General features: G+C 26.8%; 2 protein-coding genes across 2 annotated transcripts; one reads left to right on the top strand and one right to left on the bottom strand.

Moving 5' to 3' along the window:
* The first annotated feature begins 12,955 nt into the window (after positions 1-12,955).
* Positions 12,956-15,611, top strand: LOC105249971 (H/ACA ribonucleoprotein complex non-core subunit NAF1). Its single transcript, XM_025410253.1, has 6 exons — positions 12,956-13,253; positions 13,516-13,930; positions 14,193-14,322; positions 14,458-14,726; positions 14,795-14,943; positions 15,013-15,611. The coding sequence occupies exons 1-6, from the start codon at positions 13,232-13,234 to the stop codon at positions 15,594-15,596; spliced, it is 1,569 nt and encodes a 522-aa protein (XP_025266038.1). The 5' UTR covers positions 12,956-13,231; the 3' UTR covers positions 15,597-15,611.
* Positions 15,612-15,702: 91 nt separating this feature from the next.
* LOC105249972 (riboflavin kinase) lies at positions 15,703-17,337 on the bottom strand. Its single transcript, XM_011255796.3, has 4 exons — positions 17,057-17,337; positions 16,223-16,371; positions 16,004-16,106; positions 15,703-15,904 (listed from the first exon to the last, which is right to left on the bottom strand). Exons 1-4 carry the CDS (start codon positions 17,142-17,144, stop codon positions 15,789-15,791), a joined length of 456 nt encoding a protein of 151 aa, XP_011254098.1. The 5' UTR covers positions 17,145-17,337; the 3' UTR covers positions 15,703-15,788.
* Positions 17,338-18,202: the final 865 nt, after the last annotated feature.

The following is an 18,202-nucleotide window of genomic DNA, read 5'->3' as shown; positions in this document are numbered from 1 at the left end:
GATTACGAACGAATATATTTTTATTAATTAAATATAATTTGTCTTTTTTGAAAAATTATTTCTAGGTACTGGGGATATTAATTAATTTTTAGTTTCTTTTAAGAAACTATTTGCAGATGTTGGACAGCCCGCCATTTTAGAGAACATTAATTTATATATATCATATATGTATGTATAATAAATATGTATAATAAAATACATGCACAAATTAACATATCCAAAAAATTGTTCTTAATATTACATATGTTACGTACGAAATTATATATATGAATGTAACATAAAATGTGCGAATACTCAAAAATTATGAGACAAATCGAATGGGTACCTTGATAACAGTAAGATATCGGCAAATTAATTTAAATGCTACTAAAAATAATAAAAAAGTAGTACATAGATTTAACTATTTGAAATTATTTGATTTATTTTATCTTACAAATTATTCGAATTGAAATATTTTAAATCTTGCTGTTATGGGGTTTGATTCGTCTCGCGCGCGCGAACAGTTGGTACCCCAAAATTATTATACGTATTCGCACATTTAACACAAGTTCCAATGATGCATGTATTTCATTATTTATAAATATAATCGTTCGTAATCATATTTACATAAAAATCATTATATCCATTTGGTTTTCAATAAAGAAATATATTTTTAATAATGATAGAACATATTTTCTGACGTAAATTTTAATCGTGAATTAAATGACAATGAGGGTAATTGTCGTTGATTTATTACTGAAATCATTGTTATCGGGAGTAGTCTGGAAGATCAAGGATTCGTTCTCTCCTACAGTGGAATCCCTGACGTTTAATGGGTCATTTAACTTTTCTTCGCAGATCGTTCTTGCGAAATCTGATCTAAAATTATTCTAATCTAAAAACAAGATGTTAATTATTCTCCATCTTTAAGATCGTTCTCCTTTTTGTCGAATATTAACCGGATATTAATTATTATATTAGAAAAATTATATATAATTATATATATATAAAATTATATATATATATATAATTATATAAATTATATATATATTATCATATCGAAATTAAATATTCCAAATATTATCGATTTATTTATTCATCGCGTTTTTTCGAATTTTAAATAGCAATTTATCTTATAATTTAATCGTCGGTTTATATCGAAATTCTTTTATTTTTTCGCGTTTTTGAATATTTTCTTTAATAGTCTTTAATTATGCGCGAAATGTATTTTAGTCTTGTGTATAGTAATTACAGTTATAGTAATTATCTCGCGCGCGTGTCTATTGAGGGTATTCTTCAGTTATTATAAAAATTATATGTATTGCAATCGAATATTCCGAATATCATTAATTTATTTATTCGTCGCGTTTTCTTGCGAATTTTAAGTCGCAATTTATAATCTTATAATTTAATCGTTAACTTACATCGAAACTTTGACGATAACGCGGTTTTTTAATTTTTTCAAAACTCATGATCCCCATTTTATATTATTTAATTATCATGTACGAGATACAATATATATATATGTTATTCTCAATCGCGACATTCGTATAAAATCGCGTGTTAATCACGAATAAATCGGACCTTGAATTTTATATTTGCAAACATTACATATTACATATATCGCGCGCGTGTCTATGCTTCGATATTATAAAAATTATACGTACCGCAATTTTGAATGTCCCGAATATCATCGATTTATTTATTTATCGCGTTTTCTCGCGAATTTTAAGTAGTGATTTATCTTATAATTTAATCATTGATTTACATCGAAGCTTTGTCTATCTCTTTCCGCGTTTTAAATATTCTTTAAATAATCTTTAATAGTACAAAATTGCACAAATAGTATAAATTGTACAAATACGTTTGTTGTGCAACTATTTTTTCCTACAATTTAAAAGACGATTGATAATTTATTAATGACTCTTTGAATCGCGATTGTTTACATTATATAAATCTTATAAAACTCTATTATTACATCGATTATTAATAATAAATATCATATAATTAATAATCGCTAATTAGTCTTGTCTAAATTATATGAAAATTTTTAATAAATTCTGTATTTTACGGATATTTTCGATATTTTCGTGTAATCTCATGTAATGAACTATTTTAGCTTCAAATTATATATTTTATATTAACTTTTGTATCATTATATGTATGCACACATATTTGTAACATTGTAATAAATTTTGTAAATTTTGTATACATTTGTAATATTTGTAAACAAAATTTGTAATAAATTTTGTAATAAAATTTGTAATAAACTTTGTAATAAATTAAAAAAATAAAATAAAAAAAATTCCTCCTCAAGTATCTCCACCTTATCGAAGGCTTTTGCCGGGTGAGGAGGTTTGTGCACTCTAATGATCCTGAGAGCTATGCCGGCGGTAACATCGACTAGTATTCATGTAGTCTGTTTTTATATTTAAGATCATCTTAAATATGATTAAATATAATTAGATTGTATCTTAAGATTTAGCCAATGAAATGGCCATTAACATTTTCAAACTTTAAGATGATTTTAAGTATAAAAAAACGGACTATAAGAATATTAGCTGTAGTTACTGGTAGGGTCACCCATGCCGGACAGGTCGAAGAGTAGGAGTCAGACTAAGAGAGATACAAACATTATATATATATATATATATATATATATATATATATATATATATAAGACAATTTCATCAATTTTTTTTAGTCGAATTTTAAAAGATACATGATAAAAATTATAAATTAACTTTTTCTTGCAATTTTCCTTTGAGCCAATAATTGTTTCTATAACGACACTTGAATTCTATTTTATATTTTATATTTTAAATTTGTCGTTGATTTAAATGCAGTTCTCAAACATTTTCAGATTGAAAATGATTCTCGCAGATAAAATATGAAGTGCAGAATCAAATAATTCACAAGTAATGAAATATCGCGATACATTAATAATGTTTATTAATAATTAATTTAAGAATTTCAAGAAGTAGAATATTTAACAAAATTTATTTTATGTTATTTATTTTATGAAATATTTCGTCGACGACGAATTACTATTACGTGGCCTTCATTCTTTGTGACGTAGGGCAATGTTTACACGGTTGCCTTTGTATCCTTCGCGCGATGAGACTCGAGTGGGAGGGGAAACAGAGTCGCTCCGTATCTCGCATTATTTTTCAATCATTCCTCACGGTTACTTCGACTTGAATAAAACGCGAAGAACGAAGTGCGTGATTTTACATAAAAATATATATTTCAACAAGATTTTAAGAGATAAATAATAGGAATTATAAATTATCTTCTCTTTGTGCGATCTTTATAGCTGGTAATTTTTTTAACGATACTTGAATTCGATTATATCTCGCGATTTAAATTTATCATCGATTTAAATCAAGTTTATCCAACATTTTCGAATGAAAACGATCCGCATAGATGAAATGTGAATCGTGAAATCAAATAATTTATAAGTATCGAAATGTCGTCATCAATATCGTTTATTAATAATTCTAGAAATTCAAAGAAATGCCAAATTTTGCCAACTCGAGACAGCTTATTTTTAAAATAAAGTTTATGACACATAGATTACGGATATGCGAATCTCTAGATGGACTAAATTATCGTTTAATTTTAATTTTTATCCTTTTAAAAAAATACTTATTTTCTCAATTATTTTCTCCGAAGTATCATAAACTTTAAGCCAAGAATAAAGTCCAATCTCTAGTTGAGAAAATTTTGGGTAACAAGCTTATGGGCACTTATCGATACTCTTTATTTTATATTAAATATTCATCGATAACGAATAAATTAACTGTTCGGTCTTCACACACGGCCTTCGTTCTTTGTAACACAATGTTTATACGGGAACATTTTTGTTGTCATTCGCACGATACAATTCGGAGGAGATGCGGCAAAAGTCGCTTCGCATATATCGCATTCTTTCCATTATTTCTTACGGTTATTATAAACGATTATTATGAGACATTGTTATAAATAATTAATATTTGATTTCTTACTAAGTATCTCGTGCAACTTATATTTTTTTACTACAATAAAGTTATAATAGAATAAAGTATCAGTCTCATGTTTGTCGAGAGTGTCATTCAAAGCATCGTGCGATTGTCATATTCTGATTGATTGTTGATTAGTACATGTCCGAACATAATTAAATAACGTTTTCGCGAGTGAGTATTTTATCACTGCCCTGAAAGAACAACAGAAAAGGAGTACATTCAGGTACCGAAATTTCAATAAATTTATTAAATATCGAACTTCATTAAATTTATATAATATGTGATTAATGAATAATTAATTTGCATTAATAATATAATCGATATAAAATATATAATCGATATAAAATATAATATAATATACAATATAAAATACAATCATAGCACGTAAAATATTTCATGACTACGAATTATTAATAATACAATGTGTTCAACCTTGGCGACGTAAACAAAAACGCGCTACTTTATCTCGGCTCTCGATTCTATTATCGTTCGCACGGCGACTCTCGAACAAAAATGTAATAGCACGAGACGTTTTGTTAAATTCATTTTCTAAACGCGATCGCGATCATTATCGAATAATTATTTAATATAATAATATGATTAATGTGTAATTAACTTTTATGAATATATAATCGATATAAAATATACAATCGATATAAAATACAATCATAGCACGTAAAATATTTCGACTACGAATTAATATCATGCACATGATTTAAGGATTGCAATAATTTTAGCAATAATTATTATATTAATAATTTCCACATTATTTATCGTAACATCTTTACTTTTGTGAATTAAATTTCAGTTTTCCTTTATTAAAGAAAATTATTGTCCTGTAATCTTTTATTCAATAATATATAATATATAAATAGACACCTTTTTACACTGAGATAAAAAATTGTTATATTTATTGCATATATGACATAAAATCGGAAGCGCAACAATGATTTATATTACATCATTGAATGATATATAATGAATTCCACACATAAATTATATAAATTATATAAAATTATATATAATATAATTTTCTCTCTCTCTTTCACAAATTATATTATATCATAAATTTATATAATATAACCCTTCCATGGGGTACACCTTGTCGCGGTGGGAGGGCTTAGTACTTGGATGGTGCCTTGAAGTTTATTTTAAATTTTTTAATTTAGAATAAATCTCAAGGAGCCTGAAGAGGAAGCTAAGTACCCTTTCGCGTCGTCGGTACCGTCAACGTGTCGCGGACGGCGGCGTCTCGTTACCGCGTTTTCGCGTTTAGCTTTTTCGCGTCATCGCGTTATCGCGTTTTCGCGTTGGACTTTGTCGCAATCCCACTTTCACAAGTGAAACGGGATTTTCGCTCGTACCGAAACCGGGAGTGCCGTTTAAAGTATATATATATTAAATATATACATCGCGCGACAAAACAGAAAATTTTTAATCGTATCGAATAGTGCGGGAGTGCCGTTCAGTATCGCGCGTAAAATTGCGAAAATAGCGATATAAAAATATCGCTCGTGAGTGCGGGAGTGCCGTTAAGTGTCGCGCGTCTAACTGAGAGGAGGAGGAGGCCTAGGAGAGGCATCGGGCTCCGGCAGAGCAACCTTCTGGTAAGCAATTTATTTATTTGTAATTATATATTAAATATTAAATATATTTATTATAATTTAAATTAAACAATTAAACAATTAATCGCAACAATTAATTTGATATTTTTATTTATATTTGATATTTTTTATTTATATTTATATTTATTTATATTTTTTTATTTATATTTAAATAAGAGACAATTAAAGAAAAAGAGTTTTAAATGAAAGCTATTATCTTGTAAAGGTGTAAGCTTTTATAAAGTTATAAGAGAATTATTAGTAATGTTCTTTAAAAAATTTATGGAATTATTTTATTAATCTACTATTATTATATGCATCGAATACAAAATTCAATGTATACAATAATTTTTGAAATATTAATTATTTTGAACGCTATTACATTAGAATCTCCTTTTGTTTGTTATAGATCGATGCAACAATCCTGATGATGCACAACCCTGATGATCTGAGAGGAGGAGCAGGCCTAGGAGAGGCATCCTGCATCAGCGGAACAACCTGATGGTATTATTATTTGTATATTAGCTATTATAAATTGCATTAGTTTGATTCAAATGATTTAAACAAGAAAGATTGAAAGAAAAAGATTTTATATAAATCCTATAAAAAAAGTTTTGATTTAAAAAATACGTTTTTACAATTTATAAAATTATTCCATATTTATATATTTGTTTATTATTGCTCGTATCGAATATAAAATTTGTTGTGTAATAATAATTGAATATAATAAAAATATATATATATTTATATAATAAAATATTAATCATTTTAAACACTGCTAATTTAAATTTTATATTTGTATGTTATAGACAACGTAGCTTCGAAATCGACTCCGCTGTTGCGCATCAGTGTCGGTGAGTCAAAAACTTTTATTTAATTTTTAGGTAACGGATTTGTGGAGTTTGTAGATGTAGATTGTAGATATAGATTGTAGATTATAGGTCCGTTACCTTAAAATAAATGGGCTACAACAAATTAAACAAATTACATTTAATATATATATATATATATATATATATATATATATATATGTGTGTGTGTGTGTGTGTGTGTATATATATTAACTTTAATATGTATATTAACTTGAATAGTTCTTTTCACTATATAGTAATACAGCATCTTTTAGGAATGCAAATTTAAAATTAAATAAATATAGAAAAAAAATTTAATTTTTTATCAATTCTTTATTACAGTCAGTTATTTATTTTGTTTAATAAAGAACATGCTATTAATTTTATTAATATTTTATATAATAATTTATTTCTTTATAACGTGCTGATTTTGTTTTAATTTTTCGTAGTCCATCTATTTATGTAGTGTAGCATATCAGAAACTTTGCTTTGACTATTATAAATCTAAGTTATTGATTAAGTAAATCATATATAATATTTTAAAAAATTTGTGAATAAGTAAGTAAATATAAATAAAAAATACAATGAAAAATATAAAAATGTATGTTAATTTTATTCAATTAATTTTATTTTATTATAAATTTTGTTACAAATATTTTATATATATATACGTATAATATAAAAATTTCAATCAATCAATTTTGATGGATGACTTAGTATTATATTAGTTAAAGCAAAGTTATATTAAAATGACAATGGTCGTTACATATTACGACTATAAATGAGCGTAAAATTACGCTCATGCGAAAATAAATAACTTGCAACGAAAGGAGTTGTTCTCCTTTATTGACCTTAGAGAGGTCTCTGAACTTTTTGGCTAAAGGTAGCCAAATTAAATATGATCGTGATCAGTGAAAGGTAGGTTTAACTGATCCGACGAATTATTTTAAATGAAATAAAGAGGATGACCAAAATATTGGTCAGAAATAAATAAACGAAAAATACATATGTATTTCTACGTGCAATAACACGCAATAAAATAAACGCATAAAATAAACGGGTCCGACATAAAATACACGTTAACATTTAAAAAATAAATCAAGACGCGAATAAAAGACGAAAATAAATGGCGACAAAAAAGAAATCGGTTCGCGAATCGTGTTTAGGGCACATTTCCTAAATCTTAAGTAATCGCGAATTCTTGCTGGCCTAATCAGCAAATAAAACTGCTACAGTTTTTAGGATCGGTAGGGCTGTTAGGATGGATGATAGGGCTGTTAGGGTGGATAGGGCTGTTAGGATCGATAGAACTGTTAAGATCGGTAGGGTTGTTAGGATTTGTAGAATTGTTAGGATCGATAGGCCTGTTAGGATCGATAGGCCTGTTAGGATTGATAGGGCTATTAGACTGTGAATTGTTAGACTATAGTATTTTATATAGTAAGATAATTACTATATAATATACTATAAAGCTTTCCCTTATTGAAACATAAGATATAATTTAAGAGCGCAAAATTGTATATTATATTATGTAAAATTGTATATTAATTGTACTCTGAAAAAGCTGTACAATCAAAATTGATGTATAATGTTTGACATCATTCTTGATTTTTTAATAAATATTCACATTGCATATATAATGTGAGTTACATGTAATGTGGATGTTTAATAATTTGATTATGTTGTAAATTGCGTTTTTATATATACGAATTATATTATTAATTATATTAATTATATTAATTATATTAATTATATTAATTATATTAATTATATTAATTAATTATATAATTCGTATATATAAAAATAAATATAATATAGTAAATATTGTATGTCATAAACATTTTATATAATGTTAATTTCAAATGTAAATGCTATCATTATCTAATAATGCCGATAATTAAGATATTAAATAAAGCTAAATTATATATTAGAACATAAATAACTTCTTATTTTTTTTTAAACTTACAGTTTGTAGGTATGTATATATATATATTCGATTTGATAAAATATTATCATTTATCAATTTAAGCAATAAAAGACGTACTTATTTTGGAACATTTTTGTGCAAATTTGCAACTGATATCAACTTGTTTGATAGAGATAGCATCATTGTAATTTATATTCTACATCTATACTATGTATATAATCAATTTATTGTAATTTATGTATTGTAATGATACAATAATGTAATATTATAATAACGTAACATTATAATAATATTGTTATCTATATTATCTCTAAATAATATAATTACATATTGTAAATTATATTAATTGCACGAAATTGAAAAAAATGCACATAATAAATAACGCAAAGTTTACAAAATTAATATATATCCAATAATAAATACTCGTTGTCTGTTAGATATTTTATTTTAAAATTATTCTAGAATTTAATAGTCTGTTTTTGATATTAAAGTTAATAAATACGGAAAATTTTTATTTTCAAATTTCGTAGTTTCAATTATCTTTTTAATTATTATAATGCGTAACATAAAAATGATTAAATAATGTATGTGATTTGATATTAAGCCAACGATGCAATATTAATTTCTCACTCGCGAAATTTAATACTTGCTCTTTCGATAATGCAAAATCGCAATTTGACAAAATTATTTAGAAGTTCGGGATTTTGTCAATTAAATATATTCGTGAATTTGCAAATTGAAATTAAATATTTGTTCAATAAATGAATAATATTTGTTATAAATAAATGTATAATTAATATTACAAACATCGCGTTTTTTTTCGTCCTTTTGGTTTGAGGCGCGATTGCTATCTTATTGTCTTTCGTGTAAATACTAACGCGGTTCGTACTATTGAAGAACTGATCTTTATTGCAGAAATATAATTTCTCATCGGTTCTTGAACAATTAATCTACAACGAATTCAATGTTTCGTTGATAATTAGGGGTTTTCGTTGCAGAGCTGGAATTAAACCTAGGTTTTTTCGACAGTTCCTGGAAGCAATGGTTTTAACAATGAGTTAACGACAGATTTTTTAAAAGTCGAATCACGAAATTATAATTAAATAATATACTTTGAATAAAGAATTTTTTCTTCTTTTATTAAATCTTCTTCTGTTATTATTATTCTTAATATTGATATCGGTTTAAAAATTTTTTATCGCTTTGAAAAAGACTTATTGTTAGTAGTAAAGCATTGAGCATGGATATAGCTATTATAGAGATAAATATTAATTTATATATATTATAGAGATAAATATTAATTTACCAAATAGGTAAATTTAAATTGTAATTTATTTGTTCATCTCTGAACTTTTTTTAACAAAATATATGGTTACGAACGAATACGTTTTATTAATTGATTTTTAATTAACTTTACTTTTGATCTCTTTTGAGAGATTATTTCTAGGTGTTGGACATCCTGCCATTTTAAGCCATTAATATTAATTTTTAAGTATAATTCGCTTGATATTTTATATAGAAAATTTGTTAGATATTTTACATGCAGGAAATATATGCGCAAAATGTGACACATTTGATAAAACTTTTCTTTTGTTAATATTATATCAATAATATTATATTAATACACACAAATATACATGAAATGTACAAGTACTAAAAAATTCGAGGCAAGTCGAATGGGTACCCTGATATCAGTAAGATATCGACATATTAAAATATTATTAAATATATTACAGAAGAATTAATAATTTTTTATTTTACGTCGCGAAATATTTAAATACGAAATTTTTCAAAATCTTGCTGTTATTGGGTTCGACTCGTCTCGAACAGTTGGTACCCGAAAATTATTATACTCGTACATTTAACAAGCGATAAATGCGCATATGTTTCATGATTCTTAAACATACTCGTTTGTAACCATACACAGTTCTATAAAAATAGTTATATTATAAGAATTTTATTATTTATTAATAAAAAGACATTTCTAAATAATGGAAGAACATTTTTTCGTGTAAATTTCGATCTTGTGAATGAAAGATGGTGATGATAATTGTCATTGATTCATTGAAATGTTAAAATCATTGCTATTGGGAGTGGTCTGGAAAATCTGAGATTCGTTCCATTTTGCAGCGGAACTCTTGACATTTAACGAGTCATTTAATTTTCCTTCGCGAATCAATCTCGATAGAATTCTACGTAAAACATACGTTAAAAAAAAGTCGCTCTCTCTATTTAATATTGTTCTTCTACCTATCGGATATTAACTGACGATCGGGCCAAATTATTTTAATCTTTCGAATTGTTATCATCGGATTATCCGCGAGATATTTTCGTCTTATATTTAATTGCAATTATTATTTTTTTACTTGATCGTTGGCTTATACAAAATTTCGCTTATTTTTTCACGTGTCAAACTTACTTAAAAATTTAAAATGTATCAATATAAATACTTTTCTTTTTGTAATTAAAAGATATAATTGATGATAAGATATAATAATTAATGAAGAAATATAATAGATAATGTATTGGCGATTTTTTCATTGCAACTTATTCATATTACGCAATCCTTAATAAGTTTTGTAATGAAAAGTCGATAATTAATAAATATCACGAATAATTTGAATCGTCTGTTTGAAAATCATTTGATTTAATTTTGAATGAATGTTGTGTGCATTTCAGAAATTTTCGTGTAATTTTGTATCATAAGATATTTTGTGCTAATTTATAAATATTATAATTATATTTATAAATTATATATTGTAATTATAAATAATTATATAAATATTATAAATTCTTATATAAATATATTGTATATGTTGTAAATATTATTATATATTGTAATAATATTTTATAAACTATGTTATACTGTATAGTTCAATTATTGTATATTTCTCTTTATTTTATGAAATAATATTATATTTATTATATTTAAATAAAATAATTATAATAAAAATTATACCTCTTCGATGGTATCTCCACCTTAACGAAGGCATTTGCCGGGTGAAGAGGTTTGAGTACTCTAATGATCCGGAGAGCTATGTCGGCGGTAATGTATTTAGATAGTAAAAATAATCATTTCTATGTCATTTTGCCAGTCAAATTGCGTCAAAATGAGATCAAATTATTTTTGCGATCTAAATAGTTACCGGTAAGGTCACCTATGCCGGACAGGTCGAAGGGGAAGAGTGAGACTAAGAGAGATACTGTAGTTATTTATACTGAAGTTACATAGTAATATTTTTAATAAAAGCTATATTAATGACGAAAAGTAAAATCCGTGCTTAAGGATTGAAACATCCTTTTACAAACACAACAAAATTTTCATACGATATATATAAAAGAATTATATGAAAAAATTAAGAAAATAATTAATAAATGTATATTACTTAATTTTTTTATCATGTAAATTCATTGTTGTGTATGAAAAAATTCTCTTCTTTTTTGCGTAGAATTTCTTCTATATTTTTATTGAAAAATGTTTTGCAAATATATGTCTTTACTATTTATTTTATTATCAAGAGTATATATAATTAATATATTTATTAAAATTGCATGTTATCTAATATATAAAACATGCAAATATGTAACTGTATTCTTTCATATTATGAAGTGTTTTAATTATTAACAACGTTAAATATATATATATATATATATATATATATATATATATATATACATATAAATATTTAACGAATTAATCGAACGAATGCATTCCGAGTATATATATAAATTTATATATATAAATTCGTTAAATATATATATATATATATATATATATATATATATATATATATATAACGAATTAATCGAACGAATGCATTCCGATTCATATTTTCGTTTGGTATATATAAATATTTAATTCACTATTCGACTGAAAAGATGAATCGGAATGCATTCGTTCGCTATTTTACTCGCCGCGTTACAGTGAATATCGCGCGAGAGAGGCAGGCAACATGCGCGGCGTCGTGCACGATTTCGATCGTCCAGATGTGCAGACGAAAAACGGCCAATTTATATCTTGACTTCCGGACGGGATAGTGATTTCGTTCTTTTTGCATAAAATTCTACACCATTTCGCGGCGCTACCGTTTAAATCTCGTCCCGATCGCCCGAGGAGCGGCTGACTTACAATAAATATCCGAAATCTGCTTCTTGGACTCACACTTAAGTGTAATATTTATATATATCGAATAAAAAAGCAAGTCGGAACGCAATCAGTCGAATAGTGAATTAAATATTTATATATACCAAACGAAAAGATGAATCGGAATGCATTCGTTCGATTAATTCGTTAAATATTTATATATATAAAAATTTACACGTACGCTTACACTCATATATATATTAATAATTAAATTTTTACATAATGAAAAAAATTAAATAAATATCGTAGTCAATTTATTGCTAATTAATAAAATTTATAGAAATATAGTTAAAAATGTTTTTATCTTACAGTAGATATTTTGTAAATAAAGATAGTTAAATATGACAATAGCACGGAACAAAACCAGAAATTGTGCACATTACCCTACCCATATATTACCCTCTGAGAACATTCTTGGACTAGTAGTTCATGTCCACGTTTTCAATGTTCATAGATGGAGTATCACTTTCAGGGATCACCTAAAAGCAGGCCATGACATCTGTCGGTCTTCTCTCTGTCAGCTGGCACGTAGCACATGTTCTCGCTTTTTACTCCCACTTTTCCAAGATAAAATGTGTACCTTTGCGCTACGCGCTGTATCTCTGAAAGCATGCACCACGTGCATGTACAGTATGTAATAATAATACTGTGTAATAGTAGATAATAATACTGTGTAATAGTAGGTAATAACTGTATCAAAGCCGAATTTAGAGCGATTATCAATGGCTTCTGACATGAAATACGGTAATGACTTGTTGATAAAAATTTCTATTCATTCCACACTAATCGATATTATTCTTTGAATAAGACTAGAAAAGTTGTTGATAATTAATCGTAATTAATAATATGATTCTTATTGATAAAAATATATTGTGTCAATCAATGTTAGATATATGTAAAAACATATATTGTGTCTAGTATTAACAAATTTTGATCTATACACAAACATTGCAATAAAGTTATTTTATAAGCAATAAAATTAAGTTATTTTGCATTTGCTTGACAGAAAATGGTAAAATATCTTCTCTTAGCATTATTGCTTTGGAATATGATAATTCTAATTCAGATGTGGAGGAAACCGAAGTAGATACTAACAAATCTGAAAATCAATACAAATTTGAAGAACAAGACAAATCTGAAAATCAAGAAAAATCAGGAGAGCAAGACAAATCAGGAGAGCAAGACAAATCTGAAAATCAAAACAAATCGAACAATCAAGATACTATACCAGTTCCCGAAACTTTGCAACAGTATCGCGCAATTGAAGAAAATATATTATCTTCTTGCGAGGAAACTGATAGTGATGATTCTAGTAGCAGCTGTGATAGCAGCAGCAGCAGTAGCAGTAGCAACAGTAGCACTAGTAGCGACAGTAGCAGCAGCGACTACGATTCGGATGATATTAGTACCAATAACAACAAGTACTATTATGTTTCTCTAAGAATAAAATTATGACCCACATAGCATGCATATCCAAAAGATATCCAGAAGGTATCTTTGGGCGTTAAGACATCTTCAGGATGTTCAGTTAATGTCTTTTGAACAAAGGATGTTATATGGGGACATACATATATTTAATCTTTTTTTTAATATATAGAAATGATAAACACCTGATATATATATCAGGTGTTTATCATTTCTATATATTATATATATATATATATATATATATATATATTTTAGGGAGAAGAAAGGAAATAAAACAAGCATAGTAAAAAAGAAAAAACAAATAGAAAATGAATTTGATGATCTTCCGCCAATAGAAGATTTAAAAATTAATGTTCCTGAAGTCTTATGTGAGCTTCTGGGTGAAGTAAGCAATATATAAATATATATAAACATAATTTTATAGAAATGTAGAAGTTTATAAGATAAAATAATATCATAAAATCAATTATAATTCTTTTTTCATATTTAAAAGTTACATTTTTGTCATTAACCAATTCAGGTAGATAAAATAGTGGAACAATTAGTAATTGTAAAACCAAAGTCCAATAAGCCTGCGCTCCATATTGAAACAGTTTTATTTATGGAGAAAGGAGGAAGAGCACTCGGTAAAATATTAGATGTGTTTGGTCCTGTGAGCGAACCGAATTACTGTATTCGGTTCAATAGTTCTGAACACATACAAGAAAACAATATTAAAGTGGGCATGCCAGTTTATTATTGTCCAAATACGCAATATACATCACTAATCTTCCTGCATGAATTACATAAGTCAGTATTTTGAAAAAATATGATACACAGTGTATACATAATATTTAAATGAACAATCTTTACTGCAGACTGAATAGTCATGATGCGATGGATGATGACGAGTTACCGGAATTTTCGGATGACGAGGAAGAGCGAGCTTATTACGAAATGTTAAAGCAAAAAAATAACAAAGATAATTCTGATGCCGGTACATCACGGAAACGGCAATGTCTATCGAGTGAGTATTTCTCGAGCTGTTAATATTAATTGAATGACTGAATATCAATTACCATTGATCGTTCTTCAGGTTTTACTCAAAATAAGCCAACAACTGAATGGCAGTCGAATCCATGGAACAGAAATGCCAAATTTCAAAGAAAGAACCAGAAAAAGCAACAGGCATGGAGAAATAATAGTCACTTTAATCTATCGCAGTATAAGCCATCTTCGTATAACGATTCTTGGTTGCAATATCAATATCAGAGTAACATGCATTGGTCGCCTGTCCCGAGAAACATACATCCTATGTTCAACGGGCCACATGCGGATTACAGACTGCCATTTAATATATCAGGCTTATCACCAGTACAACAATTACAATTCTCGAATGGTTCTAGTGACGCGGAACAATATTCTCAAGGTACTACACCGAATTCTCAGTGCAATAACATGCAATCGCAATATCCGAGGATTCCGTTCGGCGCTTCTCCGAGATTCAATTCTACATTTCCATCCTTTCCAATGAATTATCCTCAACCTCCCAATGCATCATTTTCATGTCTAAATATGCCTTATCCAGCTGCACGACCGCCAATGCATACACATGCTCCTTGGTCATCTTTATCTCCTCCCCCTCCACCTCCTTCGACAGATTCAACAATCATTGATTGAGAGTCATTTTAATGTAATTTAATTTAATATTGTCTTTATATTTTTTTTTACATTCATGTAAGTTTAGAATGTCAGTTTCTAAATGAGTGTAAATAAAATACAAGTTTACATATAAGTATTTTGTGATAAAAGTGGAATTAAAAATAATAATTATAATTATTTAGCAGATAAAGATGGCATTTTCCATAATCATCAATCATTTGCTTCATTAATTAAAAAGTCATCGTTTTTTAATTTATTTACAATAGGGTCTTCTAATTTCTGTTCTGCTATTGTAATATCATTTTTTATCTCTCTGACGAGTTCCTCTGAAAGAATAAACAACACAACAAATTATACAATAATCATAAATTATGCAAGAATGACGATTAATGATAATATTTACATATTTTATGTCACTATTTTACCTAAAGAAGAGAAATCTCTTTCTGGCCGTATATATCCAGTAATTATTACTTTGATCTGTTTGCCATAAAAGTCATCATGGAATTTATGTAACAGATGAACTTCCTGCAAACGATTAAATATACTATTTTAATATATGATATTAATAAGATATAAAACAATAGCTTTGAGAGGAAATTTAATCAATGAAAATTTCAACTTCTTAATATTATTTTTCATACCATTGACTTTTTCTCATTCTTGTAATAAGGATTCCATCCTATACTGGTGACCATTTTATAAACTTGCCCATGCAAGGAAGCCCAGCCATAATAAATTCCAGTATTTAAATCTTCCGGCAAATCGTTGACTACAGATTCTGAGAAATTAGCTAATATAATTGTAAAAAAAATATTAATTCTTTTATACATTAAGTCCCAAATATAAATTTTAACTGTGAACATTAATAGCAATATTTGGATTAAACACGGCGCCATTGATAGGACATGGAGTGATATATATATATATATTTTTTTTTAGATATTTTCTACAATTTAATATTTAATTAAAAATATAAAATATACAAGAGATTAATTGCTATTAAGGTTCAATTAAAAATTATAAAGATACACGGAAAAATAATTTTTCTGCATTTCGAATAAAATATATACCTTTAAAAGCCTTTTGAAAAAAGATACAAAGTGCAGGAGGTGCAATTTTAAAGAGATAGATCTATTGATTTAAAATGAATGGAAGCGTAGATGTGAAAAATTCTAACCTGGAACAAGGTAATACTACGTATATAACGCGAACGTCAGTTACAAAATAAGTAAAGAAACAAGATTGAAAATTACAAATATTAAAATTGTAAATGTGAAAATAGTTCGGTTTTTAACAACAGAGAGATAAATTAGCAGAGAAATAAATTACTACATATCATTATACATCTCGTTATTTAGTATTGATATGTGAGGAATCTTCGCGCAACATATTTTTTCCTTGAAGGTCAGAACGTTTTGACTTCGATATGCATTTTAACGACGTTCAATGTATTTTTGTTCTGAAAAAAGGGATACCTGTCGGAATGCCAAGCGCTTTAGAGCCTCTACCGAAGCCCTTGATGACAGTTCCTGATATAAAGTATGGTAATGCCTTGCCGCCCATAACTTTCTTTTATTTCGCACTATCGGTGTTATTCCGCAAATAAATCTGAAAAAGTTGTTGAGATAAACTAACGATAATTAATAATATAACATATGACGTGGCATATCCTCATAGGATATATGACATATCAGCACGTTGTGTTATCCAATACTGGATATTTGCAAACGTATATCATGATCAATCTTAACAAGTGATCAGTCTTAATCTATGAAATCTATCTCTTGAAACATCGCATAAAATTGGTCAGATTTTTTAGATAAAATTTGAAAGACTAGCATTTGTTTAAATTTTTAAACTTTAAAACCTAAATGAAAGATAATAGTTTAGTGTTTTAGATGTATCTAAACAACAACATTATGTTAATGTCACAATTTATATTTTTAATTATTAAAAATTGCAAGCAATCTCTTCTTTAATTTCTTTGTTAAATTTCTTTGTTAATCGATATACTGATACAATAAAAAATTATTTTCTTGTACGAAAATTAAACTACAATTTCTAAAATTTTAAATATTATCAGTTAATTTAAAATTAATTTTAAATATTATCGATTGAAATATCACATTACGTAATAAATTACATCTATATCATTACATAAAAAAATCTATCGGTTAATTATACATTTAGTTTTATGTATATACTTAATATGATTCAATATACCAAAGTCTTACAAGCATTTGCTTGCATACTATATGTATACATTATTAAGTAATAACTATTATAAAGTATTTTTTTGTCGTAAGAACGTACCCGATTTCTTTTGTAATTCTCTTTATTTACTATAAAACTATGTTTTTAACAAATTGCAAGAGAATATATATGCATACGTATATATGAAATATTATTGATCGCTTGAACAATGTTTAATTAACGAATGAATAATTATTAGACAGAAGACAACAAAATCTGTTTCTTAAAACCGACAGATTTCCTTGCGCGATATTTTTTATAATGATTAATATGTACATAAAGGAGGATAATTTAAATTAATATAAGTTTTTTAATTTAAATATCACATATATATATATAGAAAATCTTGCAACGATTGAGATGCTCTT

This window comes from Camponotus floridanus, unplaced genomic scaffold (assembly GCF_003227725.1).
Source record: "Camponotus floridanus strain SB8 unplaced genomic scaffold, Cflo_v7.5 scaffold30, whole genome shotgun sequence".
NCBI classification, from domain to species: Eukaryota; Metazoa; Arthropoda; class Insecta; order Hymenoptera; family Formicidae; genus Camponotus; species Camponotus floridanus.
This window is presented reverse-complemented; position numbering and strand designations above follow the sequence as displayed.

Excerpts from the sequence above, each read along its gene's own strand:
- LOC105249971 (XM_025410253.1), top strand. The coding sequence starts at position 13,232 with ATGGCTTCTGACATGAAATACG. Across the intron at positions 13,254-13,515 it reads GGCTTCTGACATGAAATACG|AAAATGGTAAAATATCTTCT; the intron begins GTAATGACTTGT and ends TTTGCTTGACAG. Across the intron at positions 14,323-14,457 it reads TATGTGAGCTTCTGGGTGAA|GTAGATAAAATAGTGGAACA; the intron begins GTAAGCAATATA and ends TAACCAATTCAG.
- LOC105249972 (XM_011255796.3), bottom strand. The coding sequence starts at position 17,144 with ATGGGCGGCAAGGCATTACCATACTTTATATCAGGAACTGTCATCAAG. Across the intron at positions 16,372-17,056 it reads AGCGCTTGGCATTCCGACAG|CTAATTTCTCAGAATCTGTA; the intron begins GTATCCCTTTTT and ends CAATTATATTAG. Across the intron at positions 16,107-16,222 it reads AGAATGAGAAAAAGTCAATG|GAAGTTCATCTGTTACATAA; the intron begins GTATGAAAAATA and ends AATCGTTTGCAG.